This window comes from Penicillium taxi (genome assembly GCF_028828555.1).
Source record: "Penicillium taxi strain IBT 34144 chromosome Unknown utg000001l_segment0_segment0, whole genome shotgun sequence".
In the NCBI taxonomy this organism is placed as follows: Eukaryota; Fungi; Ascomycota; class Eurotiomycetes; order Eurotiales; family Aspergillaceae; genus Penicillium; species Penicillium taxi.
In genome coordinates, this window is record NW_026643203.1 from 4,133,002 (window position 1) to 4,150,475 (window position 17,474).

Consider the following 17,474-nt stretch of genomic DNA (forward strand, 5'->3'; position numbering starts at 1 on the left):
CTTGTGTTTAGTTGGCTGGTGACTGTCGAACATAAGTACTTGATGCCCATTATAGTGAAAGCAACGTACGAACATTGTCCACAGATCTGTTGTTCGACTAGAGCGTTAAAATTGAGATCAACACGGAGCTCTCGCAGTGCTACTCACCCCGATCTGATTAATGAAGGTGACGATCTTCCACTTGATCCCGAAATTGCACAGGTTACTCTTCTGCTCACTATCAATTCAATTAGGTAGATCTATGATAGAGCTTTTCTTTATTTCAAATGACCGGAGGTCAATCAACAGCGCCCAAATTTTCATCTTGGATTGCATAATGAAGCTGATAGATAAGTATAGAGCAATCGGACACAAGGTTTCCCCTTAACTGGTAAATTCCAAATACTTAGATATTCTATCTCTATCTAGCACGGCAGTATGCTGGACCTTGGGGTAGGAAGATGGAGCAAAGAATTTTACCCATGAAGATGAATAAGCATCAAGGTAATAAACCAAGCAATAATTAACACATAAGAAAACCCGCTGGACGCCAGCAATCCGCAGAGTTTATGAGTTTTTCTAATCCCCTAGAACTTGCCTCATCAATGGATTCCAATTCCAATATATTAGACACACTTTCGCATTTAGAAGCAGAAGACCTGGTCCTCCAGCTTGCTGACAGGACGAGCCTTAGTGTAACCAAGGGCCTCGGTAGCCTTCTTCATGGCACTGACCATAGGTGGGGGACCGCAGAGCAGGACCTTGACATCGCTGGCAGGGGCAGGGAGACGTTCCTATTTGTAAAGTTAGAAACAAGAGTTGCAAGTAGGTTTTTTAAATGTTGAAAATATACCTTCATCATGTCAGGAGTAACGAAGCCGACACCACCAGTCCAGCCCGCAGGCGGGTTGTTCAGGACGTAGTAGACATTGAAGTCTTCATCCTCCTTAGCCAGCTTCTCGAGCTTCTCCTTGAGTAGGATGTCCTCGGGGTTAACGTTGGCGAAGATCAGGTCAACCTTGGTCTTATCATTGCCACCGTTGCGGGGACGGCCGCGAATAATAGCCTCGATAACTTGCAACATGGGAGTAATACCGGTACCACCAGCGATCATACCGATGTGGCGGCACATGTTGGGAGTGTAGACCATAGCTCCCTTAGGACCTCGGACCTTCATGGTGTCGCCGACCTTCAGCTCAGTGAGGTACTTGGAGATGTTACCTTGGGGGTAGGCCTTGACGAGGAGATCGAAGTAGCCAATTTCATTGTCCGAGGAGATGGGGGTGTAAGAGCGAACAACTTCCTTGGGCTGACCGGCGATAGTGGCTGCGAGAGAGATGTGTTGGCCAATGGGGAGGCCAAGGATGTCAGTGGGACGGGGAAGAGCGAAACGGTAGATGGCGACGTTGTGCGAAATGTTGTTGATCTCCTTCAAAGTGAAGTCTTGGAACTCGGCGGGCTTAAGCACCTTGCGAGGCTCTGCGGCAATTGAAGTTAGCTGATTTTCTGTGCAATCGCGATCGTGAAGTTGGACGGGGGAAATTTACTGCTGCTTCCACTGCTGAAGACTATGGCGCTTGCCCAAACACCAGCAGCTGCAACAGCGTAGGTGATGAACTCGGGCTGTGTGGCATAAACGCCAGCAACAAGCAATGCTGAAGGCACAACAGCTAAGCCGATGGTGGAGGCACTGTGGGAAACAATTAGCCGTCAGACAGGAATGAGTAAATATATGAAACTAACCTCATGTTGTTGAGAAATGGAGGTGCGAAGTGTGCGGAAGAGGAGAAGGAGGAGGAAGAAATAAAAGTGTCTGGTGGTTATGAAGTTCCGCCCAACGGAAATCAGTTCCTTTTCGGGTTTGAATGTCCCTCCCCCACGTCAATAGTAAACACAATGTCACAACCAGCTTTCAAACTTACTCCGCTGGATCTTCAGCTTCTGTCTATGACCGACGACGAATTCGTTGCTCATGACTGGGATGATCTACAGGACATTATATGTAGGGCTATATCTACATGGCTAAGCTGGAAGAGTACTGACACATATCCATAGCCCGAAATGACCTGGGGGCATTGAAGCGAAGACCCTCTGATTTACGCCGATATCTAGCATGGAGTACCGAAACCAAGGCTCAATATGGCTCAATCATGAACTACATCTGCCAGCAACGTCTTCAATGGCATTTGCCGTCCACAACAGCCACAGCTGCACCCACGGCTATCGGTGCGGGGACCACATTTAAGAACCCGCGTCCATTTGCCGACCCCGAGGACTATAAGATTCTCCGCAATGACTGGCCATATGGATTTACTCCGGGTATTCATCATCTGGTCGTGTGGCTACGGACTCCTATCCCTGTCAAATCGGGTGAGGGCCATTTAACTGATGAGTCGCGGGCTTTGATCGATAGCTTTGTACAGAAGACTTTCGTTAGCAGGTTGGCTGATGATCAACAGCGAAGATTTGCTGATCCAGCGGCGCATGTTCTTTGGTTTAAAAACTGGGTTGGTTTGCAGAGCGTACGAGCTTTGGAACACGTTCATATCCTCGTTCGGGATGTACCAGATGATATTTTGATGGAATGGTCAGGGGAGAAGGGAATCTAGGCGTCGAGCGACACTGCATGGACAGTAGATGACATAACAAGAACCCAAGAATCCAAGAGGAAATAATTGGGCGGATAATGAAAATAAAATATGTGTAAGAAGCGACTATCCCGGTATCACAGTACGCCAGTCCATCGCAAGCAAACGAACCCATCGAAAGAGAGAAGTAAAAGCAAATATACAGATCATCAAGACTTCTGCTCTTCCACAAACTTCAATGCCTCCTCACGCGATACAACATCGATTGTACTGGCCTTCTGTCGGAAACTGACACCATAACACTTCTCGGCCACATGCAACATCTCCGGTCGGAAGGTTGTGCAGATGAACTGGCCGTTGGTCGAGTCCGAGATCGACTGCAACATTTGCGCAACAGCCGTACGGTATTGAGCATCAAGATTGGCATCGATCTCGTCAAAGAGATAGAAGGGGGCAGGGTCACATGCCTGGATGGCGAAGACCAGAGCAAGGGCACAAAGACCTAGGGCCATGTTAGTACATACACTGGAGTAGTTAAAGCGGGTGAAATCTTACTCTTCTGTCCGCCACTCAGCTGCTGGATACGTTGTTGGTCATCGTGCTTGCTATTGAAGCTGACACTAATACCCACACCCACGTAGTTCTCTACGCTCTTTCGGGCATCCTCATCATCAGATTCGCCATCGTCCTCAGGTCGCACGGCGCGGTCAGTCTTCCGTTGAATGATCAGACGACCACGACCAGCCGGGACCAGCTTCTCAAATACATTGTGAAACTCCTTGGAAACCTGCTTGAACGTTCGCTCAATTGCCTCGTCCTTGCGCTGGTCCAGAACAGAGATCAGGTCATCGATGGATTTCTGAGACGCTTCGAGCTCTTCTCGACGAGAAGTCAGGGTTTCGCGCTGCTTTGTAAAGTTGTTGTACTGCTCAAAAGCCTTCTTGTTGACGTGAGAGTACTTCTTCAATGCCTCATTGGCCTTGTGCAGTCGCTTGACCACGGCGTTAGAATCGGTGTTCTTGTACTTGGTGAATGCTTCGTCAGGAAGGACACCCAGATCACGAATGTTGGCCGCACACTCGGCAGCCTGTTTGGTGAGAGCTGCCTTCTTCTGCATGCTCTTCTCCATGCGCCGCTGGTGCTTCTCGATGGATCGAGCTAGGTCCTCCATCTCACGGCGAGTCTCAGCGTTGCGCTGCTGGAGATCATTAACTTGGGCACTCATCTCCTCAATCGAAGTGTTGACTTCATTAAGACGGGAATTGAGCTTCTCCAGCGCTTTGTTGAGTCGTTGTTGTTCGCGCTTGGTCTCTTTCAAACTTCCCTGAACTTCCTCCTCGGCCATATCAAGATCGTTGTTTAGCAGCTGCTCGAGGCGAGGGTGAAGGTTCTCGCGTAGCTCCACCTCAAGAATTGACTTGCGCGCCTCCAACTCGCTTCGTTTGGACGAGAGCTCTTGGTACTGGCGACGCAGGTCCTGCACAGTTCCACTCAAGCTCTCCAAGAGCGCTTCTTCATCGCTTGTGAGGGCCTTTTGGAAAGGAGACGCCAACTCGGTTTGGAAGGCGCTAATTTGATCATTCAGCGCCGCTAGGTTGGACTCAACATTGCGAAGAGCGCGGCGTTTTGCCTCGAGAGTGTCAGTCTTGTTCTGGAGGAGCTCGCGCTTGCTCTTTAGTTCCTGTCGCAAAGGACCATTGCTGTTCTGCACCTGATGTCGTTGTTGCTCAAGTTTTTGGAGCTCGCCGACAGCCTTGGTGATCAATTGGTCTAGTTTCTCCAGTTCCTTTCTAATCTCGGTTCCACGGACCTTCTTGGTTTCGTATTCGTCTCTCCATTTTGTAACGTTCTTCACAGCATCCAGTCTTGACTGACGCGAATCGTGGAAACCACCGGTGAGAGCGCCGCGCTTGTCAGAACGATCGCCCTCGGGAGTGATAGCAGTAACACCGTGGCTGCGGGCGTACTGGGACGCAACTTGCAGGTTGGGGCAGATGATGGTCTTTCCAAAGACATGCTGGAAGGCGCGCTCATACGCTGGGTCATATTGCAATTTGTCGATCATAGGGATCACATCGCTAGCGCGAGGCATGTTCAGGGGCTTTGATCGAAGACGATTCAAAGGCATGAATGTGACACGACCAGCCTTCTCCTTCTGCAGCAATTCCAAGACCGTGGTCGCGGTCTCATCGTTATCCACAACATAGTGGAACAGGCTCTGTCCAGCTGTCACCTCAACAGCCGTACGATATCTGTCGCTGACATCAAAAAGCTCAGCTAGGGTACCATACACACCCTCGAGGTTGAGTTGGCGCTGAATTCTTCGCACGGCTGCGAGTCCACGGCTGGTATTATTGTCCATAGTATGAGACAGGGTGCGCTCCGCGCGTTCCATCTCCTGAGATGAGCTTGAGAGAATGGAATCAAGCTTCGCTTCTTCTCTCCAAAGTTCCTTTCGTTGGTCCATTAGGCGATCTCTCTCTTCTTTGGCATTCTGGACCTGTTCGTCAAAGGACTGCATGGTATCGCCCCTTCCATCAATCTGCTGACGCAGTCGCTCTATTTCGGGTTCAATCGAGCCAATCTCTTTTTCCAGCTCTTCAATGTCCTCTTGTGTCTGTGACACAACATTCTGAACGGTGGAAACCGACCGGGTACTCTCACGAACCTCCATTTGGAGCCACTTGTCTCGCTCAGATTTGTTCTTGAACCGCGAGTTGCGGCCCTGCTTAGCATACAAACGCTGGCGCACAGTCTCTCCCTCGGCCAGCTGAGTCTTGACGCCATCCTCCTGGTCTTTGGAAGCATTGAAAGCAGGCAGAATCTCCTGGAGTTCCGCCTCGCGCTCACGAATGGCTTCCTGCACAGTGCTGAGGTCATTGTCATGGCGGGACTTGAGTATCTGTGCAGCGGCCTGGTTGTCTGACATTGACTTTGCCTGAAGTTCAATCTGCGCCAAAGCCTTTGAAGCCTCACGACGCTCGTCCTCTAGCTGAGTCTTGTCGACCTTCAAAAACTCTATCTGCTGACGGCACTCCGCAATTTCAGCATCGATCTGGGCCATTGTCTTTTCACCATCGTTGAACTGATCGCGATTACCATCCGCATCCTCGACGCCGTTTTGACGTTGCTCCTCCAGGCTTTCAAGCACGCTCCCAATTTCTTGCTGTTCGCGAGAATAAATAGTGTATTCGAGACATCGGCGGTCCTTGTCTTTGTCTTGGTAGTTTCTGAGTTCGTCTTTTTCTTCCTCTAACTCGGCAAGGCGCTCGTTGATGTAATCTAAGAGCTCATCAATCTTGGCACGTCTACTGTTAGTCTCATGCATAATTTTGAGAGACTCTGCGCGACGAGCTTCATAAACCTGTGTACCTGCTACTTCCTTCAGTAAGACCAACCTTTCAGAGTCTTTCATGTTGGTCAGCGCGGTAACGCGGCCCTGGGGAACGATATAGTAGGGATTTGAGCGAGAAAAACCGGCGGACTCGAGGAGGTTCATCACATCGTTCTTGGTGGCATTCTTGCGGTCTAGTGTGTACTCGTCCTTCTTGAGACCAATGGTGCGACGGAGGACTAGCTCAGACTTTCCGGTAGGGAATCTGTCATCGGAGTTGTCGAAGATGATCTCCACATAGGCCGACATTACGGCCGAACCAGATCCTTCCTACATGATGTTAGCCGGTGAAAACGTAGATATCAAATAGCGCAACATACATGAAGGAGAGCCTGGCGCTCTTCTCTGCCGAGGTGAGTGTAGGCATCGCTCAAAACGAAACGAATAGCCGCAAAGAAGTTACTCTTGCCGGAACCATTACGCCCAACGATGACATTGTGTTTTGGTGAGAAGGGCTCAATGACCGTTTGGTCCTTGTAGCTGTCATCGCAATTCAGTTAGTGAGCTGGATCTCAATATTTGGCGCGGTTGATTTATTTACCTCTTGAAGCCTTGGATGATAATCTGCTTGACATACATCTTGGAAAGACGCGTGACGCGAAAGTTACTGGCAACCTCGCATTACGCGCGCAGGCAAAGATGGAAAAATTGTGAAGGATCAGAGACGCCCTATTAGCGGAGACTGCGATCTTCTTCTGAGAATGACAGCGAAAGTTCGGTTAGTTGTTCGTGATTGTCAACAGATACGCGAGTACGAAATCCGCGCGTCGGGCTGGCCTGTACTTACATAAGGCATTTTACAGCGGGGTTCTGCCGGGCGGTCAGGTTATCGTCCACAAGAAAAAAAAAGTGATCGCGGGTGGCATATTTCAAATTTTGATCTCGAAATTTTGAATCGTAAAGATGAGTGTACCTGCTCAGGTTCCTGGCCCGGCCGATGGTCTTGCACCGACTCACACCTACATTCCCAATCAGGGTTATGTTAATCCCGAGGGTGCTGACCCTGCTGTGGCGGGGCAAGACCAAGAAGACGATGAAGAATACGACGATATTTTCGAGTCTGAAGACGAGGAAGGAGACCTTCTTCACCAGGAAGAATTCCAATCATCAAACTCTGGTGACCTGACCAAGGCCTACAACCGCCAAAAAAAACTGAACACTCTTGCCGCCGACTCTAATACGCCAAGATGGACCTACCCGAAAACCAACACACAAAAGCCTACAGTCAATACATACGCTTCAGTCGATGACCAGGTTAAATCTCTGACTCGTCATGCGGCAAAGATCAAGCTCGATGTTCAACAATCTGGTTTATCGACCAAGAACGAGCGTGGAGGAGACAGAGCAGACCGTGCAACATCAGAGCAGGTGCTGGATCCTCGCACTCGAATGCTTCTTTTGCAGATGATCAACCGTGGACTTGTTTCAGAGATCCACGGTTGTCTGTCGACCGGAAAGGAGGCCAATGTCTACGATGCCATCTTGTTTTCCGACGATGATGAGGCTGTCGCCCAACACCGTGCCATCAAGGTCTACAAGACCAGCATTCTGGTATTCAAAGATCGTGATAAGTACGTGACAGGTGAGTTCCGTTTCCGTCAAGGCTACAGCAAGAGCAACAACCGAGCAATGGTCAAACTCTGGGCTGAGAAAGAGATGCGGAACTTGCGGAGGATTCACGCCTCGGGTATTCCATCCCCCGAGCCTTATTACCTTCGTCTGCATGTTCTCATGATGGGTTTTATCGGAAGTTCAAAGGGTGTTCCTGCCCCTCGCTTAAAGGATGTTGAATTTGATATCCCCGAGCCCGAGACACGCTGGCATCACCTGTATATGGAGTTATTGGGCTACATGCGAGTGATGTACCAGACCTGCAGACTAGTGCATGCCGATCTTAGTGAGTACAATATTCTTTATCACAAAGAGCGGCTGTACATCATTGATGTCAGTCAAAGTGTTGAGCATGACCACCCACGCAGTCTGGAATTCCTGCGCATGGATATCAAGAATTGCAGCGATTTCTTCCGTCGCAAGGGCGTGCACGTACTAGGCGAGCGAACCATCTTCCAGTTCATCTTGTCTCCTGAAGGACCGGTAGAGGCGGAGGTTGGTGGCGCGATGTTTGAGGCCATTGAGAAACTTTTCACTGCTCGTGACTCGGGTACTGTCGAGGATCAGGAGGAGGAAGAAGTCGATACTGCTGTTTTCCGTCAGCAGTATATTCCCCAGACCCTGGACCAAGTATACGATGTTGAGCGTGATGCCGAGAAGATCCGTGACGGAGCAGGCGGCGACCTCGTCTATGGAGATTTGCTTGCCGGTGGAAAGGCCAAGCCTACTGTCAAGGACGTTGATGCCGAAATCAATGCTAGCGGCGAAGACGTGGCTTCAGGCTCCGAGTCCGGTGACAGTGACGAAGAGTATGACCCCTTTGCGAAGAAGGCGCCCCGTGGTAAACGCTTCGAGGACAAGGACTCAAAGCGTGAGCATAAGCTGAAGGTCAAAGAAGAGAAGCGAGAGCAGCGTGCTACAAAGATGCCTAAGCATCTTAAGAAACGTCTTGTCTCTACTTCGTCAAAGAAGAAGAAATAGACGGAATTTCTCCTCAATTTTCTTCGTTGACGAATGTTTCTTGTCATGACTTGATGATAAAATGCATATAAGGGATTGGAGCACTCGGACATTTGATACCTATGGAGATAGATAGACTCGATATGATAGAGGCTACAAAAATACTTGATATTCGTGCAAGATAACGCAATTTGATATTCTATTCAAATCAATAATCATTTCATTGGAAGACGAAATACCTGGGAGGTATGTTTGGTACCATTCATTCTAGGGTTTTTAAATCTAGATACTCAATAAGCCAGCGAAAAAGATACCAGTGGCAACAATCTTAGCAAAAAAAAATATAAAAAAATCGAAGACTCGATCAACAACTAGGATTCTTCGTAATGAAGCATAACGCAATGAACCACTTTTGTTCCGGGAATTATATCGACTACTATGAATGTAGAAATGGAGAACCGCACATCGAAATCAATACCCGAGATGAAAGGGAAAAAGGAGAAAACGAATGGAGGAAAGAGGGATACAGTCTGGGACGTGTAGCCACCGTAACTTCGAACCAGCCTGCCAGGCTGGTTCTTGCATCGAGGATCGCATTTATTCCAGGGGAATGAAAAAGGAAATTGGGATCTGCAAAAGCTTAAGGGGAAATGCTTCATACTTGTTCATGGGGTTGGGCCTTCAGAGCTCTCTTTGAAAATCATATGTGGCCGCCATCGTCACCCATAGAATTCATACGAAAGTTGGCTATTGACCGTGCTTACATCGTACAACCGAAGTCAGAGTATGCAACAGGAAACAGTTCCCTCGCAGGATAGCATATGGTAGATATCAGGTCGGACAATCATACCAATTGGAGTTTCATCATGAGGCAGTCGAAAGATATTAGCAAACCTTCCGTTTTCTCAGCATCTGTCACTTATTGGGTTCGTTCTGCAATGGAAGAAGAAAGTGTTGATAAAAACTGATTAGTTAGAAAGTTAGGTGACAAAATGAAGTAAGTGGATATCATGGCGCGATAAAGCTTAATCGCTGCATTGTAACATCAATATCTTAAGATAGGATTTATCTCATAGAGATGGGAAGCCCCAATCAAGACATTTTAAACGGTTCAGACAAAGTTCCTGTCTCTCGCTTTCAAACGTCCATATGCCTGCTCGATGAAATCTTTTGTTAATTGTGGAATAGCCTCTCCCTCACCACCATCGTCGGCCCCAGTGCCGTGGGCAGTTGCAGAAACACCGGGTTCTGCTTGTTGTCCAGCCTCTTGTTCCTCGGTGAGAGCTCCTTGGAGATGACCTCCAGCGAGACGGAGAAACTGCACCTGCATGGGTGCTAGACCGATGCCAGGCCAGATATCGGACGGAAGAAAGTCACCTTGGTCGGCACGGAAAGCTTCACGGGCAGTAACGTCCTCTTCGTACAGCAAGTTAAGCTTGTGCTTTGTGTCGCGGAGAACTTTCTCCACACGTTGGCGAACGTGATTTCGGCGAGCCACTTCGAGAATGAGACTATCGTAAGCATTGAGGAATCCCTCGTAAAGGGACTGCAGGTCAGAAAGTTCGTTGAGACCGGACGCAAAGCGCTCGTTCTCCTCGCTCCACACTTTAGCGAAGTTGTGGGCCTGAGAAATGTAACGTGGGAGTCGTGTGGAAGCAAGGGAAAAGAGGTGACTGTGAACATCAAGAGTGGCTTTTGAAACGACCAAGAGTGAGTCGCGTTGAACGATAACCTGCTCATAAATAGGTTCCATTTCGCTAATGCGATCTTGAATTTCCAATACCACATCCTCTGCCTCAGCTGCATCCTTCACAAGCACAACCAGCATCTCTTGATACTCTTCCTCTGTCATGGCGGCGAGGGGCGCGTTCAAGTTGGCGTTGATTTCGTGTTCAAGATCACCCGTGATTGATTGAGCTGCTGCTCCTCCTCCTTCAGTATGCTTCACGGCCTTAACACAAAGGTCGAAGTGAGCAACAAGGGATGATAAGAGATGTGCCATGTCCTGCGCGATGGCTTCCAGGGACCGAAGCATGCCTGGAAGTGAGTAAAGTCCAAGATCTAGCTCGGATGCCGACGAAGAGGAGCCAGAAACTGACAAGCGAGACGATGCCAATTTAGTTGCGGAGCGATATTCATGGAGTGCATTTCGAGTGGAATGAAGCTCATCATCAAATTCGCGGTTAGACGTCTCGAGATCACCCCGGGCGGTATTTGTGCGATCGATGGAGCTTTTCAGGGAGATGTGCAGCTCCTCAACTCCCCTCTCGTCGACAAAATCGTGCAAACTCTTCTCGGTTTCGTCATTTGGACGAAACGATGCATGCACGATAGTCTCGCGAAGGAGATCTAAAGTACCCCGAAGTCGGGCATCAGCATCATCTAGATTTTGTAGGGCCTCTGAGAATTCTTCCCGACCACGAGATGAAATTGCCTCTACCTCAGATCGAACATTATACAGCAACCGTAGCTGGTTGTTGAGACCTCGTCGAATGAAACTGGTTCTGGATGAGACCACCACACTTTCTTCCAGGGCAGAGCGTGCAGCTGTAACAATCTCCTCAGCACGTCGAACATGGGTAATAGATGAAAGAGACCGCTTAGCTGCCAAAAGGTAGGAAATCATGTCCTCCAGTGGCAAGCCTTTTGGCTCGGAGTGTCCATAAGCCCGGGCGGTGAAGGAGGCAGAAGAGGATTGGAGAGAAGTCATTTTTAATACGTTGGATGGCGTATTTTAGAATGACACCGTATGGCGTATATTGATACGGATGAGTGGGATGAGTGGGATGAGTGGTTAGGCGTTTAGTGATAATCGAAGTATTTGATACAATCACGTCACCGTCACTTTCTCAACATTTCATGTTGTGCTACACAGTACGTTTGAAAGCGGAGCACAATCAAGTCACCAGTGGATCAATACTAGACAGTTTAACTGTCAAGCGTTGGCGTGTTATGCAAAGTCGATCCAAGCGGGGGGATCTGGGGGCTAAGTTTTCAAGTAAATCAGGGATCGATACGGGTAAAATGAAAAAAAAAACCTTCCAATATTCCAGATAGAAAGACAAGGTGGGTCTGACGAATCCAGATGCAATTCCGCTTCAGTGTGTGTTCCAGAACAAGACCTCCCAAATACGAGTTGTATTGTGATTACAAGCCAGCAAACTTCAAGGGTGTTGATTGACTAGGATCTTCTGAATACTGGAAATTGAATGAGATGTGTGCGTTCAAAAATGGCGGTCTGAAAGGATCAGGAGTTGTAGATGGATGTGTCTAAACAAAAGTCGTGATGGAAGGCGGAGATGTCGCCATCACGTGGGGCTTATATAACCCAACTAGGACTAACGGCTTCTTTCATCTAAATTGTGCAATTGTACAAGGCCCCACCGCCTGCCAAATATTAATATTATCCCACTTGCGTGATTGATGGCAATTTTTGACACTTTATCCCTTTGATTACGACAAGACTGTGTTTATTGATCATTGCGCAATCTACTTAATAAGACGAAAGTATCTTCTTTTGACATCTTATCCTATATTTGCACCAACGATCTTGCATAACGTTATCGCCATATCAGTCAGGGTATTACTACCCACTGGTTTCCCTTTCCGGAGGATCCCTTACTTTCTACATCCTTTTAAATTTGGTGAATTCCTTCGAAGGCCTTCCGTCATTCTTTTCCCTTTTCTTATTTTCAAACTTCCAATTTTTATTTGTCTATCGTCTTGGTGACAACCTTGACTTGATCCAGACCTGAACCTTTGCCCTCAGATCTAGCCGCCAGACGATCGAGTCACCCTTTCCACATTACATAACATCCCTCTGAAGATGGAACAAAATACAAGTCCCATGACCTCAACAATCCCTGACTCTCGAACAAAAGCGCGGGGTGATAAATTCAATGCCGAGGTTAACTGCGCATGGCCACACGTGACCAACGATGCTGCCACTGAGTCTCTAGATGAGCTTGCCAAAAGGAATGTAGCTCCTTTCCTTGCAGAACATCAACCTCGACAATATGCGCCTCTCCGATCTAAAGATGGTGAACCCACAGTGCCACGTATAGTCAACTCGGAATACTGCTATCGCCACCAACCGGATTCCAAGTGCAGGCCGGATGAGCAATCAATGCGCAATTTACAACAGGTAAGTCGTGTCTTCTCGCATAAGCTTGATGAACCTTACTCATAATTCATTAAGGACTTGAATGGTCTCCCAGAGAGTGACCAGAAGGGTATTTCTCATGTTTGGTCAATGTTCTCTGCCGCCCCCGCCAAACAACGCACTTTGATGCTACAGGGAATCCTCGCACAGTGCTGTTTCCCTCAACTTTCCTTCCTCTCTGCCAGCGTCCGTGAATTGATCCGAATCGATTTCCTCAGCGCTCTGCCCCCGGAGCTTTCCTTCAAAATTCTCCAACACCTCGATACTGCTTCCCTCTGTCGCGTCGCGCAGGTCTCCCATCGCTGGAGAGCGCTTGCCGACGATGATGTGGTTTGGCACCGAATGTGTGAACAACACATTCGCCGCAAGTGTAATAAGTGTGGATGGGGTCTTCCTCTTCTCGATCGCAAGCGTTTGCGTGAAGCGAAACGCGAAATCGAACTTCGAGCAACCAATTGGAGCAGTGATTTGGCTGCAGGAGTTCCGGAGGGCGCTCCCAATGAAACTTGCTCTGATATGAATCCCATTGTCGGTAATAAACGCAAGGTTGAGCCTGAGGATGATGACCAGAGTAGCGCTATGATCAAGCGCCACTGTCTTGCAGCAGCTTACCGCTCAGAGCCAGACGAGGAAGACTATTTCAAAACTCGCTACCGCCCCTGGAAGGAGGTTTATCGCGACCGGTTCATTGTCGGGTTGAACTGGAAGCATCGTCGTTGTTCGGTCAAACTTTTCAGAGGCCACACTGACAGTGTGATGTGTCTTCAGTTTGAAGATAACATTTTGATGACGGGTTCTTACGACGCCACAGTCAAGATCTGGGACTTGGAAACTGGCGATGAGCTACGTACGCTCCGTGGACACACCGCGGGTGTACGCTGCCTCCAGTTTGATGACACCAAATTGATCACAGGCAGTCTAGATCGAAGCATCAGAGTATGGAACTGGCGTACTGGAGAATGTATCTCCAAGTACAATGGCCACAGTGAAGCGGTGATCGCCCTTCACTTTGACTCAACCCTCCTTGCATCTGCCTCTGTGGACAGAACAGTAAAAATCTGGAACTTCAAGGACAAGTCCAAGTTTGCACTGACGCATCCCGAGGGTGTCAATGCAGTCAAGATTGATACTGCTTCTCGTACCGTCTTGACTGCCTGTGATGATGGTGCAGCTCGTCTATGGGATCTCGACACCAAGACTTGCATCCGAGTTTTCCATAACCACATCGGTGCTGTCCAGCAAGTCATTGCTTTACCACGTGAAATTGAAATTGAAAGTCACCTGGCAGACTGCGAGACGGATCATTTGAGCTCATCCTCCGTAAACGGCGATGCTCCAATTCATACTCTTTCTCCCTTCCTCGAGCACAAATCTTTATCCGTGCAACCTTCGTCCTTTGGCTCATCCTTTGATCAGGACAAGGATCGTTTGGACCCACCTCGGTATATCATGACCAGTGGTGTTGATGCTACTATTCGACTTTGGGAAACCAACACAGGTCGATGCCTGCGCACATTCTTCGGGCATCTAGAGGGTATCTGGGCTCTATCAGCCGATACTCTACGCATTGCCACGGGCGGGTTGGACCGTATGGTAAAAATCTGGGATCCCCGCATCCCTACCTGTCAAGACACCTATGAAGGCCACTCTGCGGCAGTCAACTGCATCGGACTAAGTGACAGTCGCTTCATCACCGGCAGTGACGACTACCATGTCCGCATGTACGACTTTCGGGCCTAATCTCCTTTCATCTTCATGCCTAAGGGTATCATACTTTTACTCTTTGCCCCTCTGTCAGGGAGCAGTTTTCATACTTTTTTTCATTTCTCCTTGTCTTTTATTTGATGGATGGATACCCTGGCGCTTACAAAACATCGAACTTGCAAATTTAAAATACGGGAATCCCGACCCATGCTCACGGGTTGATATTCCCTGTGCCGATGGATGCATAGCAGGCGTTCTAATGATTTCGGTTATCGGTTATTTAATGTTATATTTGAAGATTTATTCTTATCTTCATATCTTCCAATGACTACTCTCGTTGTAAGACTAGGCACTTTTGTTTCCTGCACCTGTATGCTAGGTGGATCTGTAAGCTGCTACACTAGATGTGCTTTTTTTCTAAACAAACAGCTATGTACATCTGCCAAGTAACTTTCGACGGCGATCATTATATAGATTCCAAGGTCGACGAGTTCTTAAAATTGATTTTCAACCCTTGGAATGCTGCAATTGATGGCTTGAAGGCCCCAGGGTTGTTGATTTAATTTTATGGACAATTTACAGCGTTGGAACACTTGAAACCATTTCAAGTGCCCTAGCATGAAGATACATCGGAGCTCAGGGGACAAGTTCTTTCAAGGGGTTGGGGTTTGGCTGCTCTGACCTCAGTGCTTTAGTGACCTACTAGTACTAGGTACCCATATAAAAGTGCAACTCACCTGTCTAATTAAGACATCAATTCCATATTTAATCCATTCATGGGTTTATTTGTTCCTTTAATACCTAGGTATTTCAAATATCTATATTCATCTAAAGTCTGGTAGATGCCCCATTTGGTACGTGCTCTTACATCAGTGTCCTAATTAAGTATCAACATTACGAACTAGACCAAAACGAGACAGAACCAAAAGCATGTACTTAAAATATAGATCTCATAGCCTAAACCAGCTAAGTACTGGTTCACAGTCCATGATAGAAGAGTAACTTAGTGCCAGTTTTCCCTTCTCTCTCCCATATTTCCTCTCTTACTGGAATACTGCGCACAAAACATATCAATATGTCGGACACTCACTTGACTGTTCCACCTCATGGCTACTTCGGTGGCGTGCGAGAGCCTGCTGAGGCCTCGAGCAGTCGGCCGTCAATCCATGGCCCAGCGCAGATGTCAAGTTTTTCACGCCCACCACTTCCTGGTAAACTTCTTTCCTTATATGGTTCTTTGAAGTACCACGCTCACACTCTTATAGGAACAGAATTAGCAATTAACAATTAACAATACTAAAATCTTAGATATTGAAAAAGGGCTAAGCCTCGAAGAAGAGCGGAACCTGCCCTGGTATAAAATATGGTACAGGAGATATGGAAAGCGCGCCTTATGTTTGTTTATAGCAATTTGCGTTATTCTTGCTGTCCTTGGCCTCGCATTTATGGCCAAGGGGTAGTTGAGTTGATCTGTAACACCCCACGGGTAGGGCTTGGGATTTAAGTACTGTTCTACTGAATGAGCGTCAACCTCATCTTCATAGCGCTCAATTGGACAGTAAAGGACATGCAGGGCAATAAATTGATGCTTTGATGGAGTGTCGTGCGTTTCAAAGAGTGGAAAGGTTGTTTGATCTTTTGTCTTTGATGTTCGATTGCAGGTGCTTTCAAGAGCTTGTTCCGGTCTCACAATAACCGCTGGAAAGTTTAGATTTTGTGATGCTGAAGATGTTACCCAGATGCCGGTCTATCCATTTGTACAGTAGTACTGCTATCGTTTTTAGACAGATTTTTGGTTCAGATCTATTAGATCTAAACCCAAAGTGGTTAGGTAATCTCAAGTTCTTATCCGATAAGACAAGTTATGGTCCATACCCCTCATCCTCCTGCTCTCTCGGCATCATATCTAAATCCAAGCACACAATGGCGAGTGAATTACCGGGTTCGTCTAAAGCCCTCATCATAGGCTTGTCAGGTCCATCATCCAGTGGGAAAACCACTCTGGCCAGACTCCTGCAACGCATTTTCTGCAGGGTTCCTCTCTCCTCACAAAACCAAATGAACACATTTATAATCCACGAAGATGACTTCTATCACCCAGACGATAAGTAGGCAGCATTCACATACTTTTCATATGCATATAATTTGCATACCTCCCCCAAAAGTATACGTACTTACGAACAACTATAGAATCCCATACACAACAACGCGCTCAGGTAAGAGAGTCCAAGACTGGGATACAGCTGCCGCAATCGACACAAAGTTCCTAGCCCAAGCGCTATCCTATGTCCGCGAGAATGGGCGTCTTCCACCCCGACTCGCAAGCAAAGAGGATCAAAACAAAGAATCAGACTCCGGGGTTCCGGACAGCCTAGTACAAGAGCTACGAGAGGCTGTCAAACAGAAACTAAATGGCGCTGAGGGGCTTACACACAATACTATCGCATTTATGGAGGGGTTTCTACTCTATGGGCCGCCGGAAATATCCACTTCCGCAAATAGTAATCCTCTTCGTCCGGTGCAGGATCAGATTCATCTTTCGCTTTTCCTGCCAGCGTCTTATAGTTCTGTCAAAACAAGGAGGGAAGGGCGGAGTGGATATGTGACTATTGGGCCTGCGCCAGATGCTTCAGACTTCACTGCTGAAACGGCAAAAGAACACCAGGATAATGGGCCGGTCGATCTAGAGCAGGAGGATGATCGGCCTCCTCAGAATGTCTGGACTGATCCTCCTGGATATGTGGATGACATTGTTTGGCCGCGATATGTAGAGGATCATGCATGGTTGTTGGTTGCGGATGAGAGTGTTGAAGGGGATTTGGTTGCCAAGGTCGGTGATGGGACGAATGTGCGCACTGATGTTGGCGTCCAGGTTTGTCCAGGACAGGGCGCGTTAGGGATGGAGGATGTGGTGAAATGGGCCGTGGATGAAATAGTAAGGTTTTACTTGGATACTTGCATGTAGTACACCTGGGCATAGAAGTTATAATTCTGACAAGGCCTTCGATACGATTCGGCCTTTCTTGTTCAATGACCATCAATCGATATGGTCTGACCCGACGAAACATAAAGTTCA

The 17,474-nt window shown here is 47.9% G+C and overlaps 8 protein-coding genes across 8 annotated transcripts; 5 read left to right on the plus strand and 3 right to left on the minus strand.

Moving 5' to 3' along the window:
- Nucleotides 1–623: 623 nt before the first annotated feature.
- N7495_001477 (cytochrome b5 reductase family protein) lies at nt 624–1,727 on the minus strand (the record flags this gene model as incomplete). Its single annotated transcript, XM_057204147.1, has 4 exons — nt 624–773; nt 833–1,458; nt 1,527–1,669; nt 1,723–1,727. 4 exons carry the CDS (start codon nt 1,725–1,727, stop codon nt 624–626), a joined length of 924 nt encoding a protein of 307 aa, XP_057068220.1.
- Nucleotides 1,728–1,875: 148 nt separating this feature from the next.
- Nucleotides 1,876–2,588, plus strand: N7495_001478 (GIG1 family protein; the record flags this gene model as incomplete). Its single annotated transcript, XM_057204148.1, has 2 exons — nt 1,876–1,981; nt 2,035–2,588. The coding sequence occupies 2 exons, from the start codon at nt 1,876–1,878 to the stop codon at nt 2,586–2,588; spliced, it is 660 nt and encodes a 219-aa protein (XP_057068221.1).
- A 188-nt stretch (nt 2,589–2,776) lies between these two features.
- On the minus strand, nt 2,777–6,540 carry N7495_001479 (chromosome segregation protein SMC; the record flags this gene model as incomplete). Its single annotated transcript, XM_057204149.1, has 4 exons — nt 2,777–3,069; nt 3,123–6,231; nt 6,282–6,441; nt 6,503–6,540. The coding sequence occupies 4 exons, from the start codon at nt 6,538–6,540 to the stop codon at nt 2,777–2,779; spliced, it is 3,600 nt and encodes a 1,199-aa protein (XP_057068222.1).
- A 324-nt stretch (nt 6,541–6,864) lies between these two features.
- Nucleotides 6,865–8,553, plus strand: N7495_001480 (serine/threonine-protein kinase RIO1; the record flags this gene model as incomplete). The annotated part of the gene is made up of 1 exon (XM_057204150.1): nt 6,865–8,553. The coding sequence occupies one exon, from the start codon at nt 6,865–6,867 to the stop codon at nt 8,551–8,553; it is 1,689 nt and encodes a 562-aa protein (XP_057068223.1).
- Nucleotides 8,554–9,643: 1,090 nt separating this feature from the next.
- Nucleotides 9,644–11,242, minus strand: N7495_001481 (autophagy-related protein 17; the record flags this gene model as incomplete). The annotated part of the gene is made up of 1 exon (XM_057204151.1): nt 9,644–11,242. The coding sequence occupies one exon, from the start codon at nt 11,240–11,242 to the stop codon at nt 9,644–9,646; it is 1,599 nt and encodes a 532-aa protein (XP_057068224.1).
- Nucleotides 11,243–12,358: 1,116 nt separating this feature from the next.
- On the plus strand, nt 12,359–14,434 carry N7495_001482 (E3 ubiquitin ligase complex SCF subunit sconB; the record flags this gene model as incomplete). The annotated part of the gene is made up of 2 exons (XM_057204152.1): nt 12,359–12,676; nt 12,731–14,434. 2 exons carry the CDS (start codon nt 12,359–12,361, stop codon nt 14,432–14,434), a joined length of 2,022 nt encoding a protein of 673 aa, XP_057068225.1.
- A 1,039-nt stretch (nt 14,435–15,473) lies between these two features.
- Nucleotides 15,474–15,689, plus strand: N7495_001483 (uncharacterized protein; the record flags this gene model as incomplete). Its single annotated transcript, XM_057204153.1, has 1 exon — nt 15,474–15,689. One exon carries the CDS (start codon nt 15,474–15,476, stop codon nt 15,687–15,689), a length of 216 nt encoding a protein of 71 aa, XP_057068226.1.
- A 632-nt stretch (nt 15,690–16,321) lies between these two features.
- N7495_001484 (ribosylnicotinamide kinase) lies at nt 16,322–17,363 on the plus strand (the record flags this gene model as incomplete). The annotated part of the gene is made up of 2 exons (XM_057204154.1): nt 16,322–16,506; nt 16,589–17,363. The coding sequence occupies 2 exons, from the start codon at nt 16,322–16,324 to the stop codon at nt 17,361–17,363; spliced, it is 960 nt and encodes a 319-aa protein (XP_057068227.1).
- Between the last annotated feature and the right edge of the window lie 111 nt (nt 17,364–17,474).